This window comes from Gymnoscopelus braueri, assembly GCF_963280865.1.
Source record: "Gymnoscopelus braueri genome assembly, chromosome: 1".
Classification (NCBI taxonomy): domain Eukaryota; kingdom Metazoa; phylum Chordata; class Actinopteri; order Myctophiformes; family Myctophidae; genus Gymnoscopelus; species Gymnoscopelus braueri.
Window position 1 is genome coordinate 37,473,056 of NC_137603.1, and position 22,350 is coordinate 37,495,405.

Sequence of the window (22,350 nt, forward strand, 5' to 3'; positions counted from 1 at the left end):
CTGTGACATTATTTTAATGAGGTGGGAAATGTAACAGCATTGTCAAAATGTTTATTTATTGATAAACTCTGCAATAAATTAGATAGAACATAGATCTTTAATCCCAGAGATGGAAGATGCATGAGAAACTAAAACATTTCCATGGCAGTGAACTGAGCAGCCATGTCCAGAACTGCTTCTGTTGCAGAAGAAACTTGTAAAGTTCAAAGGTTTTTATCAGTGTAGTTATACATAACAAGGTGAAATGGATAGAGTAGCCATACACAACTTTGTTTTTGGAGGAGTACAGCTGGTTGCGATAACGGACACTACAGGTATATTGCACAGAATTGGAGCCCTGCCGTATTCAGTACTTAATGTGTGCACTGCTTTCTGTGAGTTGGGCCAGTGAGGTCAGTTTATAGTAAACACTGGATCTCTCAGATCCACACTATGTGCATCAATACAAATATAAAATAAATTCTTTGTAATCATAGATCAGCAAGTTTCACAACAGTCCACACAGCTGGAACCACATTTAAAAAAAAGTAATCACTGGTGAAGAATTGAAGTACTATTATGCATCAGCAAAATTTCAACACCTGAATAAAGTTCAACAGATTGAACTGACAGATAATTGCATAATCAAGGCATTGCTACATTTCATAGACTTGTTTGTTGGGTAACATGTATGTTTGTTTAGGCTACAACACTTCAGACATTCTGGAGCTCAAGGCAGAGCGGATTCAAAGTCAAAGACCAATGAAGCAATACACCCTTAGATGGTGGCCCAAAATCACACAGCAGCAGACATACAATATTTTGTTCCCCTGTTCACTCAGATGAGGAACTAGTCTAGATTCTTCACCGGTCTACAATGCTTCATCTGAAAGTATTCTGTGTACACCAGAAAAGCAAGTTGAAACATCTCTTGGTATCCTACTGGTATTGCAAGTACAATGCTGGAACTAACTTTAACTTACAGATTTAAAACTACAGGCATAGTTTAAATGGCAGATATGTGTAACTAGCAGATGCAGTTGACGTCCCCATGTTAAGATCACCCAGCTTATGAGCTTCTGAAATGGAAATTCCACCAATGGGCATTTGCGTATAGATGGCTACCCAGACATTTGATTACTTTCATATGATATTGGAATCTAAGTGAGTTTACAACAATTGTGATGAAGACGGAAATTTCGGAAGACATTTCAGCAGAGATAGAGTGAAATGTAATAAAAAATTACATTTACGTTTTGGTCTAGGCAGATTAGCATTTCAGCACGCACGAGCCAACCAATAAATGTTCTAGGTTTAGCCCCGGAACTTGTCAACTCATAGATACGCCCTTGGGGTAATAGATGGCTGACCCTTCTAGTTTACAATGGCTTGCTCGGTAGTTCAGAAACTGTAGAAAAACATTAAAAACAATAAGTTGAAAAAAGAAAACCATATACTGACAGTATATACGTATATAAGGCTCTTTGTACCTTCCTCAATATTGAGTATTTCTAGTTATTTCTTTCTGATGTTATGAGTGCATTTCCCCTTGATCATGAGAACTCATTTAATAAAAAATAAACTAGTGGGAGAAATGCAGGAAATTGGCACTTTTTGCTGAATGTCATTTAAAAGTTAACATGAACAAAATTCCCCTTTAAGTAAAATGATGGGTGTCTTTATGGAGTGTAAGTATGCATTTATACAGTATCAACGTCCAACCACCCCCGCCCACCACCCCTCCCACATGCATACATTGTAAACTTGTCTCATCAATTCAGCTGATAAATGATAAACCTTTCCTCCTCATCACATTAACATAGGTTAACATCCCTTATGTGGTCCTCAGGGGATTGTCTGCTGTCAGGTTGTAGAAGGTTCTGGTTAATGTCCCTTTCGGAGTCTGAAATGTGATTGTGACTATTCGCTTTTGTCCATTTCTGTGAGCACGCAGAAGCAGGTATGCTGAGTGAGATGAGTGATAGAGTCTGGAACGGGAGATAAAGGGAGCAGAGAGATGAGACACAAGTTCATGTCACAGAATTTAGGTTTTTGGTCTATTTATTTAATCAAGAAAAAAATACAGATCATGCAATTAAATGGATGGCATGTATGCAACAGAAGAAGATAAACAAGTTTTTCATGTGTGCTTGTTGGGTACATTACTGGCAGTCAAAAAAGCAGTGTTGTCACTGTAAACTCACGCAGTAGCTTGGTGACGATGGGCGGGCGTTTGGACTCAGGCAGGTGGATGCCCAGGAAGTAGACGGGCACCCCTGATAGGGCGATGGCGATGCCAATCAGAGCGCTGACGGTGTCACAGTAGAGAGGCACAGCCACCAGGAAAATGGTGCACATACAGAACACCACCGGATACACCAAGGACAACTGTAAGGAGACAGCCAGACAGACGAAGAGACATGCATTACAATCTTTAGCGTTCTGTACCTTCAATTCTGTACCGTAAATACATTTTAGGCTTATAATGTAATAAAATCACGAACGCATAACGTAATAACAGATTTCTGCATAATGTAATAATGTGTTACATTAAGAACCTTAGCCGTAGTGTAAATATGTCATGTCAGTATCATGGTCAGTATCATGTCAGAATCACGGTCAGTATAGGCCCGGACGGCTGGCGTAGCGGTCCGGGCACCTAGGCTCTTTGTAGCCTGACAGCGCGTCACGGGTTCGAGTCCCGATCCCGACAGCCTTTGCTGCGTGTCATGGTCAGCATCAGGTCAGTATCATGGTCAGTGTCATGTCAGTTCTGGTATTAATTCTCAGGTTTGATACTACCTTAAGTGGTCTGGGTCTGTCAGGCTCTTTAATGCGGAGGTAGATCTGACCGGCGATGGACAAGCCCATGAAGAACCAGTAGCTGAAGCTGTAGTAGTTAATGAGCTGGAATACATCTTCCACTGTCAGGTAGATCAATGACATGACACACTGGGAAACAAGGAGGTAATATTGAATATCACATTGGATGGCTAGAGACATAATTATAAAACAGACACATCCCACTGAGAAGTGCCTGAAGTCAGTGTATGCTGGCCACCACTAGAGGGAGACAACTGCCCATCGCCACCACAAACATCAGTCATTTTAATATCTTTGCTGTCGGGCATAAACCTCTTATCTCCATATTCTAACTCTTTGTGTTTTTTGTGTAAAGTAATGCCCTACTTGATCATACTACAGCGTCACACAAAAGCATCAAAAGTAGCAGATCTACAAGCTCTTTGCTATTTTTTTACTTGAATCCTGAAAAGTAGCAGTTTTGGACATATGAGGTTTCCACCCGACAGAGACGATAAGCATCATAATGGGGTTAAATGAGAAACAACAAAGTTTTATTTTACTGACAAATCGCATGACAAAACATTCAAGATAAAAGAATAAATTACTGAATAGTCGAGAGAACGACAATTTACTCAATTTCTGCATTTACTTAACTTAACACTTTTATAGTACACATGAAGCAGAGGGATGATGAAATTGACAACACCTGACCAAAAACAATATACAGTAAATGATGTTACTGAGCGGTGTGCTCACATTGAAGAGCAGGGCTGGGACCGGGGTGAACCTTGTTACGTGGATCATGGACAGAGCATCTGGCAGGTGGCCCTCACGAGAGCCAACAAAGAACAACCTACAGGACACACAGGAATGTAACAGATACTTAAAAAACCTTTTGTAGACTTGTATTATGAATAAATAAAGAATGTATAACCTACTGCTTAGTCTACTGATCGACAACCACTACTATCACTCAGACCACTTAAGGTAGTATCAAGCACTCAATGCACTTTCAAATGAGGGAAACCCTCAAAAACAGGGGTCTTCAAACTTTTTCAGGCCAGGGACCCCCAAACTGATGGAAAGATGGAGATTTTTTTCCTAAATTGTATAATCAAGCAACAAGTTTGCGGACACCCTGCAGTACCTCTGTGGACCCCCTAGGGGTTGCGGACCCCCTGTTGAAGACCTCTGCAAGTCAAAAACATAAGAAAGGCAAACTCCACTAAAAGTACTTCTGTTTGAATTCTCTTTTTCTGGCTCAAAAACCAATCAATAGGTCTATAAAGTATAAAGTATTTCTCTTGGCTTGTAACTTTATAGGCGGTTACACACCGGCGAATATGCGAATAAACGCAAAATTCGGACTCGTTCCGAATAATTAAAAGACACTTTTTTCGCTCCGCGAAACTGGTGTGGAAGCTTGCATAACACTGCTACTCTGCACAATGTGGAGTCCCTACAGTAACAATAGCTATGATTAAAGAGTATTTGAATTGGTCAAACTAAAAATTGAATAAATGTTCAGAAGCATCTTCCATAAAACCCCTATGGTCTCAGATATTTTATAAAAGCTAAAGCCTCAATCCATAATTTTATTTTCTGCCTAGAGAGGGCAAATAGTAGTAGCCAAGATAGAGGATAATTATAGATAAACATGCTCTTGTACAACAGTATTATAAAACTAGACTTAATCTAGACTCACTCTAGTCACTGGGAGTGTGTCTTTGTGTGTCTTACCTAGACGCAGCTATAACGGAGGCGTTGAGGCCTCCATAGCAGGACAAAGCCACAGCGATGGGGATAGTCCAACTCATCACTCCCAGAGTATGATCTGCAAATGTCTGAAACACAGAAGGATAGAACTTCAGCATACTGTGTACATGCGTGCACAGACACACACTTTCTGCTGGGTTTATTCTGTAAAAACGTACACACAGACATACGCACGCACGCACGCAAGCACGCACGCACCACAGACGGTGTACTCACCACAGCCACAGCATCACTGGCCAGTATAGCGCTCATGTCCAGAACCGCGTAGTAGGCCACATTGGTTAGAATGTAAATGGTGGTGACTATGGGCATGGAGATGGCAATAGCCAGAGGCAGGTTCCTTTGACAGACATACAGTAGACAGAAGAGTATCAAGCGCAATTAGTAGCCAGGTTAAAGCAGTCTTGTACTTTGGTAGAACCTTGGGTTCTATGGCTACCTGGTTATACAAGTCCAAATATAGATGATCATCTTTTTCTAAACTGCTTCTGTGCTCAGGTCTCAAAATCACACTTTCAGCACATAAAATATATATATATCTCTATACTGGCAGAATCTGCTTAGTTTACATTCATCATGTATTACAATTGTGATTATGAGACATGTTTTGACATTCTATATTCTGCCAGCCAATTCAAATTGCAAAGACTGAGTCCTTCTCTTGGCTTGGTGGCCTTTTAAATTTAAACTTTCTGCATTGTTATTGTTCTTCTTTGAGAAAAAACTAAATTGTGGTTACTTCTCAGGGTTCTTGATCTCCTCTGTGACAAAGTTGAGGGTGTCCCAGCCAGAGTATGAGAAGAGGGCTGAGTAGAGTGCCAGCGCAATGTCCCCCGGGTCTTTGGACGACCCCTGGAAGGATGACTCAAAGTTGGCCGTGTAACCTGGATACAAAGCAGGCATGTGCAAAAGTCTATTATTTTCAAAGTCGACTAGTTGAGTTTTCTGAACAACAGCTACAGCAGCAACGATAATAATATAAACTTTATTTATAGTGTACATATTGAAAACTGAAGAAGAATCTAACCAAACAACATAACATTGCAAAAAGTGCAGTGAAATAAAAACACCAACACCAATTACAAAACCAAACGACGCCCCCTCAGCTTACACCCTCAAACGGGCAAGAAAATACATATTTGGCAATATTCTGTATATGGACATACAGTATGTTGGGCTGATTTACATACAGTATCTACAGGGTTGGAAAAACGATATCAAGGTGCTTGGTGGAGTAGCCACTGCACTAACCACATGCAAGGAGTTTGAATCCGACTCCCGTCATGTCTCCCCCTCTCTGCCCTCAGCTCCCTGTCTTGCTACACTCTCCTATGTAAATAAAGCAAACATTGCAAAAGAAAAAAGAAAAACGTCATCAGATGACCCATTAACACATTGACTGCCAATCGCGTAGATCTACGCCGAACCGGTGGTTCGCGTAGATTTCACAAAAAGTGCACTTTCTGAATTTTTTTATACACTTCCGTTTCCGGTAGCACCACCGGAAACGGAATTATTTGGGATCCGGTTTTGCCGATCCCGTCGGCCCCCGTTCTAATGACGAAACTGAAACTCCATTTTCTCCTTGTAGTTTTTTCTCCTCGCATATCACTGTTTAACGTAAACCGTTCTAACTACAACATGGATGCCCCGTTTGACACGTGGTCTTCACTGGTAGAAGCAGGGAGATGTCCGCGATGTTTACAAACAGTGCACAGCTCAATCTTAAGGATTTTAACAAGGTCTATGGCGACGTAAAAATAAAAAAAATAAAAAACAATAACACGTTGGCACTGGTGAGTACATTATGAGATTAACGTCTGGCATGGAATGTGTTAAAAATATTTAATCAGCTGTTTGATTATTCTGACTCATCCCTAAATTCCAAAGAACAAACAGTTAGCCCCCTGGCATGAAGAAGCTAATGGTATAATGATTAAATCCCATCTATCCCAAGATATCCTAGGATTATATCCCACCTTACACCATCTTCCTCTAAAATTTCTGTCTCTGTTTCAGTAAAGATCCCCCTAAAAAAAATTGATTAGAACGAAATGGAGCGATAAAATAATCATAGTATGACAGTACGGAGGTAAAAAGGAATATGGTAATAAGCAATTCAGTGCGACAGTGCCGTGATGGCACCACTCACCCTGGCAGAGCTTGGCGATACCAGTAATGATGATGACAATGAGAGCTGCCACCTTGGCATAGGTGAAGATGTCCTGCACCCGAGTCCCCCACTTCACATATGCAGCGTTGATGAATGTAAGCAAGCCTAGGTGAGAAAAAGAAAGGAGAGTACCACAGAGACAGGAAGGGAAACAGAGTAGAAGGAGGGGGTAGGTAGAATAAAGGTATCAAATGACTTTATGGTGAAACATGTAGAACTAGAAAAAGTGCTCCTCGGAGAACAGGTCTCCACCAGGTCAGGTACGTTATTGTGGCCTCCTGGTGGCGCTATAATAGGCCAATGTGAAAAGGGTGCTTTATTCTTAGGTCGTTCACGGCAATCGGACACTGCATTCATGATTTGAGGCATTTTGTTCCAAAAATGTGTTTTGCTAAATTACACCTGCTGGTGGCGCTATAACAGTCCAATGTGAAAAAGGGTGGCATTTCTTCCATGGCCTAGTGGGAATGTGTGAAATCGCAAGCTGCGTTCATGATTTGAGGCATTTTGTTCAAAACGGACCAATCCTGCAAATTTTGGAAGCAAACCTTAGCCAATGAGGATGGAATATGGGAAATCGGACAGATCCGTGTTGATCACATGACTATAGAGATACTGTGTACCGATTTGCACGACGTTTGGATAAAATCTGTAGGAGTAATGTAAAAAAAAAAGGGTTTTGCACAAATCGGCCTCCAGGTGGCGCTATGTGAACATTTTGAGGCAGAGGTTCTGAATTGGCATCCAGGGAGTGTGTGTGCACAGTTTCGCAGCGACCGGGCCAACGGTGCCAGAGATTAGCTGGTAACACACGGACAGCACACACACACACACACACACACACACACACACGGACGGACGGACGGACGGACGGACGGAGGGTAAAACATACTCTCTCGCCATGCCTTTCGGCCTGGCGGAGACAATAAAGTAATCAAATGACTTTATGGTGAAACATGTCAAACATAGGAGAGGTCATGAGAGGCCGTCTTGTACAGTAGCTGAGGGATGGTGCTACAAACAGCTGATATAGACCATCACAGTAGAAGCATGCAACACAATATGGATTTTAAGCACACAAAACAAAGTTCAATTGAGATAAACCTCAACCCCAGTGTTGAGTTTCAGATTAACCTATATTACCTGCTGAGGGCAGCTTAAGATGTACCCACTACAGTCAGATAGCCTACAGTACATTCAAGAGAGAAAACAGCTTCATGTACTATTTTTCCTTTATTTGATAGGGACAATGCACATTAACCAACATTAATTAAAGTGTAAAAGTGCCAGCGTTATCCTGAGTTGGCAAATTTTCATCTCGAGTCCCCGGCCCGAATATCGACAAACTTATGTAAAGAGAAGAAGAGGGGGGGGGGGGGTAGGGTTAGGGTGGGGGGGGGGGGGAGCACTGGACACTGTATGTGACATAATTGCTAAAAGCAGCTATCTCATCCCAAATGGTCAATGACAAAAGGCTCCCTTCCAGCCTTTCTAATACCTACATTCTTGGTTGAATGTATGATTGGGGTTCGAAAGGACTTCACTGACTCTGAAATTCTGAATCTAAATCAAATCCACTTATCAAATCCAAATCCTAACTACTTGGAGCTGGTTCCAAATGGACCTAGCTATTGAACCCCTAATCCTAAACTGGATGGTTCACTAACTAAGCCTAGGGCTCTTACCATGACAGTTTTCAGTGTACATTTTACAGTACAGGCCTACAAGTTTATACGGGTGGGAAGAAAATCGACATGAAACTTAGCATGTTGTACCACTGGCACTTTAAGTTGCTGAAATAAATCTCAGAAAGACTGACTGATGTGATCTGGCTACATTGTTTTTGGAAATATGACTGAAGTACTAGAAGTGTATCTTTTCTCTCTTTTCCCATGGTTTAAATTGTTTATAAATGTTTTTTTCATATACGATCATATAGGGAACGGGACATACTACATCTGAAGAAGCAGGTGGAGAAAGTGAGAACAATAAAGAGACATTGGAATACCTATAATTGAACTGAATCCTAAGTCTTGTTCCCAACTAGACAGGGAGCAAGAAACATTTGGAATTGGAATTGAAAGGATTTTTTTGTACATGGGATGTGAAAAATGACTGTCCACTGCATTTTCCAAATAAAATAAATTATAAGATTAAAAATAAAGTTTTAAAATCTTCAAGTGTAAAAAACACACACGTCTCCATTGACAGGAGCAAAGACCATGTGTAGCACTACTCACATATGCACGCTGCGGCGATGAGCCGGGATGCCACGTACGGTGGCTCACAGGTAGGAAAGAGGGGTTGCACCAGGTAGTTGGCAAAGGTGATGGCTATGACAGCCTGGCTGGTGGGCTCAATGATCAGCAACGACGTCCAGAGACGGATGAAAGCTATGAACGGGCCAAACGACTCCAGAATGTAGGCGTAGGAGGCCCCCGACTTGGTGATGGTGGTGCCCAGCTCGGCGTAGCACAGGGCCCCGACCACGGAGAACAGCCCGCCGATGACCCAGATGACCAGCGACAGGCCGTAGGAGGCGCTGTAGATGAGCACGCCTTTAGGGGACACGAAGATCCCGGAGCCGATCATGTTCCCGACGATCAGGCTGACGCCGTTGAGGAGAGAGATCTCCTTCTTCAGTTGCATGCTCTCCTTTGGCTGATCCGGCGGAGGGGCTAGACTGTCCGAGCTACTGTTCAGCTTCTTGGTGTCCCCGTGGCCCTCCATGGGGCCGTGTGCCTCAGCAGGGGCCTCTCTGCTGCTGGCTGTAGCCCAAACACGATGAGTGCCGGGCTGAGTGTGGACACTGATACAGGCTCTGATCTGACAAGCTCTGGAACAAGCACCCTGCCCTTTGGAGACAAAAAAAAAGAAGAAGCAATAAAGAGAGAGTAGATTCACAGTGACAGCTGTAGAAAAGACAGCGTGTGCACTGCAGCCCAGCCCATTCCCTAGACCACATCCTCCGCTCCAGGTTTTTGATGCTACTGTGATTTGAGATGTGACATTCGTACTCTTAACTCTAATATGACAGGAGAGTGGCGTGTAGAGTGATGTCATGCAGGGTGAGGTCCAGGGCAGAGAGAGATGGGAGTTAAAGGGCCTGTACAGGAGGGATACTAGTGTAAAGAAGATGAGAAAGAAGAACCCAGGGTACACTAGGTTCTGGTGTAACGATGTTCTATGTCTAGAACATTGGTTCTCAAAGTGGGGTCCGGGGACCCCCAGGGGTCCTTGGTGGGGTACCATGGGGTCCCCAGCCAAATTTGTTAATAAAGCCTCACAATAATGTTATCCCCTTTATCCATATTTTACACTTTGGCTATTCAAAATTAGCAGATATATAAGCTCATACCGCAGCACCAAGTGCCGCACTATGAGCTTGTAGATCTGCTATTTTTGAAAAATCGTGAACCTTTTTGATTCAATCTTTAAATACATATATTTTTACTCAAATCTTTGCTTCTGGGGGTCCCTGGAACAAAATATTTTTGGATGGGGGTCCGCGGCCAAATACATATCATTTTGGGGGTCCTTGACACGAAAAAGTTTGAGAATCACTGGTCTAGAACAGGGATTCTCAAAACATTTTGTATGGCCCACTTTACGTCCACTATTAGAAATTATTCACTGTCCATTTTAATTAATACTGTATTCTCCCCTTAAATCAGGGGTTCTTAGAAATACACAAAGAAACTGGGCCAGTTTAAAAGAGTACTCAACAGTGTATTTTCAAGAATGTTGTAAAAGTGAATTGTTTAGCTACATGATATCTCATGAAATTACCAGCATTCAGTGATGAAAAGTTTATCAAAGCGTAGAATCTGAAGGTTGAAAGACTGCTTAATGAAAGGTGCTGACAATCTAGAAGAAGGCAAAACTCTGAGACATATATGCTTGTCAAATGACTATTTGGGTGGGCATTCTTTCTTGTGTGACCCACTGGTCCTCCATCCAAATTGGCTCACCAAAATCTTGAGGATCCCTGGTCCAGGACAAAAAGACAAAAATGTGGATGCAAAATGTAAGGGGTCTGAACATCTGTTGGCACGTATCAGCGGACGAAATTATATGTATACCATATTATCGGCTGTTTGACGTGCTGACAGAGGAAATATTCCCTTTTTAGTCACAGTAACAAATATATCAGCACAAGAAAATAACTTATTAGATTCCTAATGACAAGTTTTGTTAATCAATCAGCCCTAAGAAAGTCAAACTGGGCAATATATGGACAAAATCAAATCTAGTACCGAAGTCCTGACGTCACTCCCACTACCCCTGTGTCACAGCGTTATTTTTTGTATTGGAATCCCCATAGGCAAATCTTAGATCGCGTCATATAAGAAAATAAACAAACCAACCCGGCGATTTTGTCAGGTATGTGACTCTGTGTCATTTACGATATTGAGTTACATTTGATAACGTCTGTGTTTGGAGAAAAAAAGTTATATTTTTGTACTCTTTGGTGATGTCAGACTTTGGTGCTCTATTGTACTTTCTTTTTTTTCTTTTTTTTTAAATAAATATCTTGATATTGTTGGGATGACTCTTGATGCTTTCACAAAATATTTACACTTTTAGATTAAAAAATAAATAAAATAATCATCAGTAATGTCTATATCATAATTAAGTGGGTAAAGGCAAACAATATAACAGCTAGAACAGTCAGGTAAGTAAAGAAATTACATCACTTTACTGTATTGCACTTTGCAGCATTTAAAACCAGGAAAAGACAACACTTAGGCAATGGCTGAGCCATATCACAATATTATGATATCCAAAATCCCAGACGATATCTAGTGTCATATCACAATTTATATAATACAAATATAATACATCACTGGTTTCCAAATTAATGTCCTCTCCCTCCCTGGGAGAGCAGCGATAGAACGTAAGTAAATAAAGGAAAAGCAGACTCTAACATTATGTATGGTAGATAAGATGTGTGGAATGTTAACCATGTACAGTACAAGATACATCATGATTGTATCAAAGGGGCCAAAGACTGACATTAATGTGCATTGTGAACAAGCGTGTGACACATCCACACGGCGCGTGTATGTAAGCGTGTGTGTGCGTGCGTGTGTGTGTGTGTGTTTGCAGTGCACAAGTGATTAATCATTCATTCCACCAGCCAACCACTACGCCATCTGCTGTGTTGAATCTTCTGACCAGATGTAAAGCCCTGTATCTAACTGAGGCTGTTTCTCAGCTCAGCTTGCCCAGAGGGCCTTCTCACACCTATTATACACCATCTCAGACCTACTTCACTCAGGGACAGTTTCTCCAGTAGAACCGTGGCATGGTGTCACATATTGTGTACACATAGGGGTGACCTGTAGTGTATGCTTGTGGTTTTCTCTACATGCCTGAGAATATTATATAAGTGCTTCAACTACAGGAAGATGAATGTGTGTTCGCACGCACATTCATCGTTCCTGTCTGTAATGTCTGTCTATCAGTGTGTAACAGTCTGTAGTAGGCTGAACAACAAAGTTCAGTGTGTAGCCCGTTTAAGAGAGACAAACATGAAGAAACAGGAAACACAAATTAGAAGTAATCCTTGACCTCAGCCACACATGACTGCATACAGGAGTCATTAGTGACATGGCCCTAGACTCACTGCTACATCATAATCAACCTTGCCTTGCTTAACTCCGTTATAAATGTCCATTATCAGATGTTCTAAGCCAGGAGGGGTGCACAAACCTTTTCATCAATGACCCAGAAATATTGACCAATGCTTGTTGTAACCGTGGAGCAGGAGGACATTCATAAATGACCTATGCTCCTCTGCCATACAGGTTTTGTTAAGTTTTTTCAATAGCTTACACAGTAACACATACATGTTACACATACTGTACCAGTAAACAACAACACATTATTATCAGCAAATTCAGTTATAAGTGAACATTTAACAAAAGTATTTGTCATTGTCATGACTTCTAGTGTTGCTTGCTGTACATAATTCTGCGTCCCAAGACAATCTATAAGTACACTGTTGTCTACGGGGGGCAGAGGTAACGGCGTGTGACCTGTTATTTGAGATGTTTGTTTTCCTCCCAGAACCTTACACAAAGCAACCCTTAACCTACTTATATTTGCGATGCTTGTAAAATAAAAAAAGGAAAAGGAAAGGAAAAGAATAACAGTTTTCAAGTTAATCTAAGTAAGGAACAACTGTGTACTTGAATCTGTAGTGTAATGCAGGGGTTCTCAACCTTTTCAGGCCGCGACCCCCCCAAAATATTCATATTTTAACTGGGGACCCCCAACCCTGATAAGCACTTGGAATGTAGGAGTTGAGGCATTACATTTTGTTTGACCCGGTTCCACAGATAAATATTGTGAAAAAAAGCAGATCTACAAGCTCACAACGCCTCGGGCTGCGAGGCGTTGTGAGCTTGTAGATCTGCCATTTTCAATTTTTTTGTCTCTTTCTTATATCATTTGACAATTTGGCCAATGTTTGACCAGTTTTTATAGTATAGTTTGTTCATTACTTTTGATGCAGTAATGGTCTTTTTCTTTTCTTTCCTTCTTTTTTGTTAGGTATTAAAAAGGTCTTAAAAGTCCTTAAATTGTCACTTCACTGTCATTAAAAAAAAATCATGTGGGGACCCCTCTGGAGGTCCCGACCCAAAGCTTGAGAACCACTGCCATTATGATGATATGGCAGAAGAAGGCTGCGCCCCAGCAATGCAAACCAATCTGCTGCAACATCATCCTCCCTAAACTAATTTATGTTGAATTAATGTTTTCAGATGATAACTGATATGGAGACATATTGTCCTTCTCCATGACAGTGAGATCCAGCCTGACGCAAAACAAGCACACAGACAGCTTGAGGGGGGCGTCCGTACGTCATCATCCTTTTTCTGCCCCCTTCTTTTGTCCCATGTAGCCGAATGAATCCAGGTAGGACTTTCCTCGAATACAGACTTAAAACTGGCAATAGACTTTTAAAACGAGACAAGGCGTCTAGCGGCCACATTATGAGGCAGGAAGGCAGTGAATGAATGTCTTACCTGTCTTAATGACCTCCAACCAGCAACACCAGCGGCATCACTGAGTCTGACAGTCAAAGCGTCAACAACTGGCTGTGAGAGACCGGGGCAAAGCCTCTTTCTTTGGCGTTTCGACCAGGTGGGCGTGTTTTTTTTTTGAGGCATAGTTTTTTGTGAGGTTCAGGTTCTTGGGGTTGGGTTAGGTTTAGGCATTTGACCACGCCCACCTGGGCGAAACGCCAAAGGCAGAGGGAGTCCCGTGAGAGACCAATGGGTGTCACGTAACGCCGGTACTGTAGTGCTGCTGCTACACCGAAGTTTGTTGAATCTATCGAATTCTGTGACACACACAACAGTGGAGGAAAAAGTACTCACATTTCGGACTTAAGTAAAAGTATCGATACTGCAATGTAGAAATACTCTTGTTACAAGTAAAAGTCCGGTATTCAAAATGTATTTGAGTAAAAGTATTGGTAAAAAAAGGTACATAAAGTACCAAAAGTAGAAAGTAGGCTACTCATTATGCAGATTGCAGAATGCCCCATTTCACAAATTTTCAAAATGTATAGAAATCTTTTGAAAATAGCAGATCTACAAACTCTATGGTTAATGTTAATGTAATGTTTTGTAAATTGTAATAGTACTTCAAATCTACAAAGTAACTAGTAACTTAAGTTTTCAAATTATAGTGGAGTAAAAGTACAATATTTGTAAGATGTAGTGGAGTAGAAGTAAAAGTACAGAACATTGGAAATACTCAACTAAAGTAAAAAAAATACCTAAAAATGTTACTTAAGTACAGTATTTGAGTAAATGTACTTGGTTACTTTACACCTCTGGACTCCAGTTGGTTGTTTCATGATCCTATGATGAGTTGTTGTTATTTTTATTTATGTTTTCTTTGGAAAAACAATGTTAAGTGATCGTGGCTCTTTACTAGACCTAAGCAATTGCTACATACATTAACATGTGGAAATCAATCTCAGGTAAACTGCTACTTTATTTTGTATCCTTATAATGTATTCTACATTGTCATAACGCAATGTCAGCCTATAACCAGACCTAACTCTCAAACATGTTTTTTCCCCCACTGTTACCACCATAAACAATCTTTGTGAACAATTGATTGGTCACCTATCCTCATTTTGTCCACAGTAAACATGAAACAAAAAACAGCGACCTCTGTAGTCTGTTCTAGATTTAATGGGTCACAGAGTTCGGTGTAACACCTGCATGGAGTGACTTGAGTAGGCTTTAATACAAATTCTTGCATCTCACTTTACATATCTCATTATTTTAAAGGGTAAGTAAGTGATTTTCTTTGGTTAAAATAAGTGTTAAATAGCTCTATATTCTGATAGTACTCATTGAGTGTTGAAGTGTTTGTTCAGTAACAGAAGTCCCCATGTCTCTCCGTCTCCAGCTCTTTATTATTAACAGAAAATGCATTTTCAGGTCAGGATACCAATTGTATCCAATCAGGATAGAGAACTCAGTCAGGATACAGATTAAACAAGTGAAATTGGAAGTGATGACACAAAGAAATGAGCAGAAAAAAATTGAACTGGAACATTAAAAAGGAAGCTGATAAATGGGTACTCTTTCCTGATTGGCTGAAAGTTTGTCACCTACCTGAAAATGTATTTTCTGTTTATTAAAGAGCTGAAGACAGAAGACACTGTTACTGAACAAACACTGTATAGCAATGAATACTATCAGAATATAGTGCTTAACCTTTAAACAAAAAGATATCACATACCCTACCTTTAAAGCATCAGTTTCATTTATTTCTTAAATAACTTAGCTAAAGATATCTAACTAATTCTAACTAGTCTAATATTTGATTATCCCCCAAGAACAAACTCTGGTTTATTGGAGAACAAACAAATAAAAACAGGACACAATGTTAAATCATGTTGGACCACTCCTTAGCATGATCCTTTACCATTTAGTCTCTATCATATATTTTAACACTGCATCCACAGTCGACATGCAAGTGCCATTTTTAACATATGTGTAAATAGAGGCCCTTTCTGTGTAAAGAACAGATATGCAATTAGACCTGGCCTGCTAAGAAGCATGTGGCAAAAAGACAGACCAATAGAATGATATACCGGTCTTTGAATAGAATGTGCCACCGACTTGTAAGTTGAGGTGTCAAGGATGTAACTGTTTTCAACACATTGACATACGTCAGTGAGTGTACAAATTGATATGGTTACATATACACACTGTCTATACAGTATATCTGGACCCCAGACGCCTGTTGTTGAGTGTGCCTGAACATGGAAAGGAACACCTACACACACACACGCACGGACGCACCCACGCACACACGCGCGCACACACGCGCACACACACACACACACACACACATTCTATATCTCCTTGCCCTGAGTCTGACTGCTGTCTCGATGAATTGACTACACAGGACCACAATGGAAACAAGCCCTTAGGGCTTATTGTGTTATCCCTTTGGCACCATTGTATAATCGTACCACTGTACTATTTGCAAACTGTTAATAAAGTATTCAATCCAACACATTTTTTTTTACCCTGACCGTAACCCTATAACCCTAACCCTAAACCCAGCCCTCACCCCGACCGTAACCCCAACCCCTACCCTACTGTACTTTGGAGCATTTCGTCAAAAAGGAGTGGACATTTTCGATGGGAAACGTGCAAACAAGCAGCATGTTTGTGGAGAGAAATAATTCTAAATGGAGTACCTCTAGGGAGGAAACACATAGACACAGATAAGATGGGGAGGATGGCCGCACAGGAAAACAACACATCTCAAAAATGCTTACTGTGCACTACTACTTAGATTGTATATGCACACTCAACAAAGCATAGGGCTGCTTTTAGTTACCGTTGATTTCAGTTGTGGATTTACAATTGTTGTTGAAATGTATTAAAGCATAAAGCGTCTTGTAGCAAGTCAATAGACAATGGATGTACATGCAGACAGTGTCAACATTTTATAGATTGTAAATATTGAGTTTGTTGTGAAATAATCTAAGCCATTAAATATTTCAGGTTTCTTTGCTGCTTTCTTTTTTATACATTTATAGGAATTCAAATAGAGGATACTTATACTGTCACTTACAATACGAAAGAAATGTTCAAATAAAATATTTTTACCATGTTGTAATAGTCATGAAATGCAGAATTATATGTTCCTTAAATATAAAGAAAGATGGTCTGTTGACGTATGGTACAAACCAAAACTAAGAACATATAGTTCTTATTATTCTTATTATTAAGAATAATTATGGTCCTGAACCATATGTCACCCAAAACAATGTATCCAAAAGTCAAAGATCATTTTGTGCACAGTTACATTCTGGGACCTTAACATTAGCTATAAAAACAGATTCATTGGTACTCCTAAAGAGCATAGAATTAGTTTATTATGTGCCTTGGACTAAATTGAAATTGAAATAATTGTTTTGTTTTGTTTTGTTTTATTTGGTTGTTTTGTAAAATCTATTTGTGTTAACCTTTTTTGGTTAGATGATTATGAAAGACTTGAATTATGTTTTAGGAAAGGTATTTTCTTTTTAGCAGATTTCAGGCTTGGGATTTTTGAAAAACAGTTTTTTTCTATATTGTACACCTATGCAATGATTTATATTTTGAGTCCATGTGGACTGGGCACCTTTGGTGCATGCAGCATGGACACAAAAATAAAGAAATTGATCAATCTTTCTATCTACCATAATCTTAATACATAAGCCAACATACAAAGGATAGAGTGGGGAGACTATCTACCTAGCTACCTACAGTACCTGTCAGTCAGTCAGTCAGACAGACAGACAGACAGACAGACAGACAGACAGACAGACAGACAGACAGACAGACAGACAAGACAGACAAGACAGAGTGTGAGTGTGAGTGTGAGTGTGAGTGTGAGTGTGAGTGTGTGTGTGTGTGTGTGTGTGTGTGTGTGTGTGTGTGTGTGTGTGTGTGTGTGTGTGTGTGTGTGTGTGTGTGTGTGCGTGTGTGTGTGCATATTATTTTTTACCAGCAGTGATGAACCCAGTCAGGATACTCTCAATTGTGCACCTGTAGAAGTTGCACAGTATCTTGGATTCCATGCAGAACATCTTCAGCCTGTGGAGGACGAAGACACGTTGTCTTATTGCCTTAAATAAAGGGGTGCAAGTGATATTTTGGGTTTAAATAAGTGTTAGATTGGTGTCACGGTCCGCTCCTCAGGCCGTGGACTGTGACTTTATTATTTGGACCTTGAATGCCCTTATATGGTGTTGGACTCCTAAGGGCTGTTCTTTAGGCCTGTATTTGTCTTCTATTGTTGTAACTCTGCGGACTTTTGCCTTGGTTTTCCGTACTCTTGTTTTGTAGTTGTGTTTCCTGTCTGCCCTAGTTGTTGCTACCTGTCTTGTCTCACCAGTATGTCATTGCAATTGTAGTTCACCTGTGTCTTGTTCTGTTCCAGCCAATCATGTGTTAATTGTCCTTGGTTCTCACCTGTGTCCAGTTAGTCCTGTGTCTATTTAAGTCCTGTGTTTGCTTCAGTTCCTTGTTGGTTCGGTGCATTGTACGTCGTGTAAGTTTATGTTAGTTCATGCCTCATTGTTGCCTTGTATTTAGTTCACTTAGCTTTCCCAGTTTAGTTTCCCCCCTATTCCCTCCTTATTCTGACTGCCTACCTGTGTATTGACTTTGCCTGTACCTGGACTTTGCTTACTGCCTACTCCTCTTGGTTGGTGTTAATAAACACTTTAATTTGAGCTACGCTGCCTCTGCCTCTCATCTTGCTCTTGGGTCTTACACCTCCCTGCCTCGCACTGTGACAGAACGAACCAACCACAATGGATGCAGAGGGGATGATTTCACCAAGGCGCTTCAATCAATGATCTCCATCATGGACAATTGCCAAAGTCCCTCCATCGGTGCAGAACGTAAGATTGAGGGTCTGAAGCAGGCCCTCCGAGTGGCATATTCTAGGCCAGAGCTAGCAGATAAACTTGAGGGGACAATTGATAGTCAGGGGATATTAAAAAAATCTTGGAATAAATTCCTTAACAAAAAAAATCTTCACCAATGTGTTTGTAAAGGTGTCTAGTAACACATCTCACAAAGACTGAAATGCAGTTTCCCTAGGAGAATTTGTGACAGCTCCTGAAAGTTGGGGTACCCACCATACCTTATGCGGGGGGGGGAAAAAAAATCAAAATGTAATTCTGTTTTAAGTAGCATGTGAGGGGTCATCCATTGCAAGCATTTGTTTTGCACCAAAACCACTCCTTGGGCTAAAAACGGCCATAGCCATCCTTTTCCAGGTATACTTTTTGTGTAAAAAGCCCATTGAGATTGGGCCGTTTTTAGCCCAAGGAGTGGTTTTGGTGCAAAACAAATGCTTGCAATGGATTCAGAATCATAAAAGCACCCTAGTTTGCCCCCTCACATGCTACTTACATTGATACCTGGAACGCTTCTGTGTCACTTTAGATGCCTTTGGCTATTCAAAAATAGCAGATATACAAGCTCATAGCGCGGCACCGAGTGCCGCGCTACGAGCTTGTAGATCTGCTATTTTTGAAAAATCGTGAAAAAATATTTTTTATATTTTTTTCAAGAAACTGTTAGGATTTAGATTTTTTTTAAAGAATCGCCTCAGGTCTTAATGGGTTAAAACAGAATTAAAATTTCCCTGCATAAGGTTATGGTGGGTACCCCAACTTTCAGCAGCTGTCAAAAATTCCCCTAGGGAAACTGCATTTCAGTCTTTGTGAGATGTGTTACTAGACACTTTTACAAACACATTGGTGAAGATTTTTTTTGGTAAGGAATTTATTCCAAGATTGGAATTTTTTCTGCTAATATCCCCTGACTATGGGAATGTGGGCCGTTTTGTCCAATGCGCCTGCAAGCCTACGGACTGCTAGCATTCAGCCTGTTTCTCCACCTGTTCTCCAGCCTGCTAGCCATTGTCCTGCTTGTCCTCAGCCTGCTTCCCAGCCTGCTCACCAGCCTGCACCCCAGTCAGTCAGCCTTGGGTATGTAGGCCTCCGGCCTGTGTGCTCTGCTCTTGCCCCTGTTGACCCCGCGTTCCCCGAGCCACCCTACGGTGAGACTGTGTCAGCCCTAAACCCTTGGGCTGGGTCTCGCTTGGCCATCGTCAAGGGGAACCGGGCGAGGGGGCGCCATCGTCATCTCTCGCGGCAACGCTCTTTGCTGCCCAGCATCTACGAGCCGCCCAGCATCTACGAGCCACCGCAGCCCAGCGACCAGCGTGCACCACTGCCCGGCGACCAGCGTGCACCACCGCCCGGCGACCAGCATGCACCACCGCGCCCGGAGACCAGCGTGCACCACCGCCCGGCAACCAACGTGCACCTTTATCCTGCGACGGTGAGGCTTCACTGCTGACCAGCGACGGTGAGGCTCCACCGCTGACCAGCGGCGGTGAGGCTCCACTGCTGACCAGCGACGGTGAGGCTCCACCGCTGACCAGCGGCGGTGAGGCTCCACTGCTGACCAGCGGCGGTGAGGCTCCACTGCTGACCAGCGGCGGTGAGGCTCCACTGCTGACCAGCGGCGGTGAGGCTCCACTGCTGACCAGCGACGTTGAGCCTCCACTGCTGACTAGCGACGGTGAGCCTCCTCTTCTGTGCAACACCGCTGATGCCCTACCAGATGCCGTGTCGGCCATTCCTGCCGACATCCCATTCGAACCACGGTCGGCCGTCCTTGCGGACACCTTGCCCGTCCTGACTGAATTCTCACCACCTGACGTTGAATTCGCATCTGCCGACGTTCCGTTTGAATTCTCGTCGGCTGATGTCCCGTCTGAATTCTCGTCACCTGACGATCTGCCAGAGTCCTCGCCAGCCGTCTACATCAATGACCTGCGTGAGCCCTCTACGCCCTCGTCAGCTGTCCACACCGCTGTCCCTCTGATCTCGTCGGCTGTCCCTGACGACGTCCCACCTGAGTCCTCGTCGGCTGTCCCTGACGACGGTCCTCCGGTGTCCTCGTCTGCTGTCCTCGCCGACGTCCCACCTGAGTCCTCGTCGGCTGTCCCCGCCGACGTCCCATCTTCCCCACCTGAGTCCTTGTCGGCTGTCCCCACCGACTTCCCCCCTGAACCCTTGTCTGCCATCTCCGATGAACTGTCCTCGTCAGCCTTCCCTCCTAACAACTCTTGCGAACTTTACGAACTGTCCTCTGTTGTCACTGCCGAGGCTGACCTAGCACTCATGCTGCCGGACCCCGAGCCTGACCTTCAGCTGTCAAAGCCCAGGCTTGCACTACAGCAGCAGGACCTCGGGCCTGCACTCCAGCAGTCATTTGTTTTGCACCAAAACCACTCCTTGGGCTAAAAACGGCCCAATCTCAATGGGCTTTTTACACAAAAAGTATACCTGGAAAAGGATGGCTATGGCCGTTTTTAGCCCAAGGAGTGGTTTTGGTGCAAAACAAATGCTTGCAATGGATTCAGAATCATAAACACCCTAGTTTGACCCCTCACATGCTACTCAAAACAGAATTAAATTTAGATTTTTTTCCCCGCATAAGGTTATGGTGGGTACCCCAACTTTCAGGAGCTGTCACAAATTCTCCTAGGGAAACTGCATTTCAGTCTTTGTGAGATGTGTTACTAGACACCTTTACAAACAAATTTTTTTTGGTAAGGAATTTATTCCAAGATTTTTTTTAATATCCCCTGACTAATAGTCTCGCGTAGCTATCTGCGTGAAGTGGGCGGACGCCTTTTTAGCAGACCGGAAGCAGGTTGGTGTCCGCCCACTTCACGCAGATAGCTACGCGAGACTATGCAGATACGGGAAGTAAACCGGAGATGGTGTGTCTTGCCAAATTATGTTGCGCGAGTCTTGTTTTTTTTTGTCGATTTTTTGTTTTTGCTATTTTAGAACGTTTATGCTGAAAAGTAACAGTTTTGGCCATAATGAGGTTTCCGCCCGACAGACAATATAGGCTATTAATATTTATATTGTACGAATGTAAACAAAATATGTCGAATGTAAACAAATCGCTAGTGCAGTCTGGATCTGTCATGACCGCCATGGATGAACTTCAACCTGGTGTTTGCACTTTCTCCATTTTTGACCCGTTCATTCATCTACATAAACGTTCGGATTTCAAATAATTGATAACGTTTTTGACCCTGGCGAGGGAAGTTAGCCTGGTAAACCCCCCTCCCTCCGGAAATCAACAAAATGTGTGTCGCAAGCTTCTTCCATTTGACGGAGCCAGGTTAGAGGGAATTGTGACTTCTGCTTAATATGGAGCTGCTCTATCTATTGCTCAGTCGGAAGAGCTCTTAACTTCAGACCACAAGATCATGCTGGATCGAATCCCAGAACAGGAACCTTGGCATCTGAGCAATCTGGCTCCCACGGGTCTATCTTTTTTCGCCTTTATCATAAAGGTTGCTGGACAATATATAGAGGATGAAATGCATAATTTATTAAATAATATAAAGGTAATATCAAATACATTGTAAAAAATGAGAGACATGACGCTTTATTAGCAAGACAGTCTTTTATTATATTATTCCTCATTTAGCTGGTTTCCCCTGAAACCCCTGTACTGTTACAGAGTAGAACTACC

At 42.2% G+C, this 22,350-nt stretch overlaps 1 protein-coding gene across 4 annotated transcripts; it reads right to left on the reverse strand.

Annotated features, from left to right (window-relative positions):
- Positions 1–28: 28 nt before the first annotated feature.
- On the reverse strand, positions 29–17,824 carry slc7a6 (solute carrier family 7 member 6). Of its 4 annotated transcripts, none has more exons than XM_080439370.1 (10): positions 17,774–17,824; positions 8,974–9,588; positions 6,713–6,838; positions 5,300–5,444; positions 4,777–4,900; positions 4,525–4,628; positions 3,541–3,637; positions 2,782–2,931; positions 2,184–2,367; positions 29–1,967 (listed from the first exon to the last, which is right to left on the reverse strand). In XM_080439370.1, the coding sequence occupies exons 2-10, from the start codon at positions 9,461–9,463 to the stop codon at positions 1,900–1,902; spliced, it is 1,488 nt and encodes a 495-aa protein (XP_080295496.1). In that variant the 5' UTR covers positions 9,464–9,588; positions 17,774–17,824; the 3' UTR covers positions 29–1,899. The 4 variants fall into 4 exon arrangements, with proteins under 4 accessions (XP_080295496.1, XP_080295495.1, XP_080295497.1 ...); XM_080439369.1 differs by lacking the exon at positions 17,774–17,824 and adding an exon at positions 13,768–13,826; XM_080439371.1 differs by lacking the exon at positions 17,774–17,824 and adding an exon at positions 10,523–10,590.
- Positions 17,825–22,350: the final 4,526 nt, after the last annotated feature.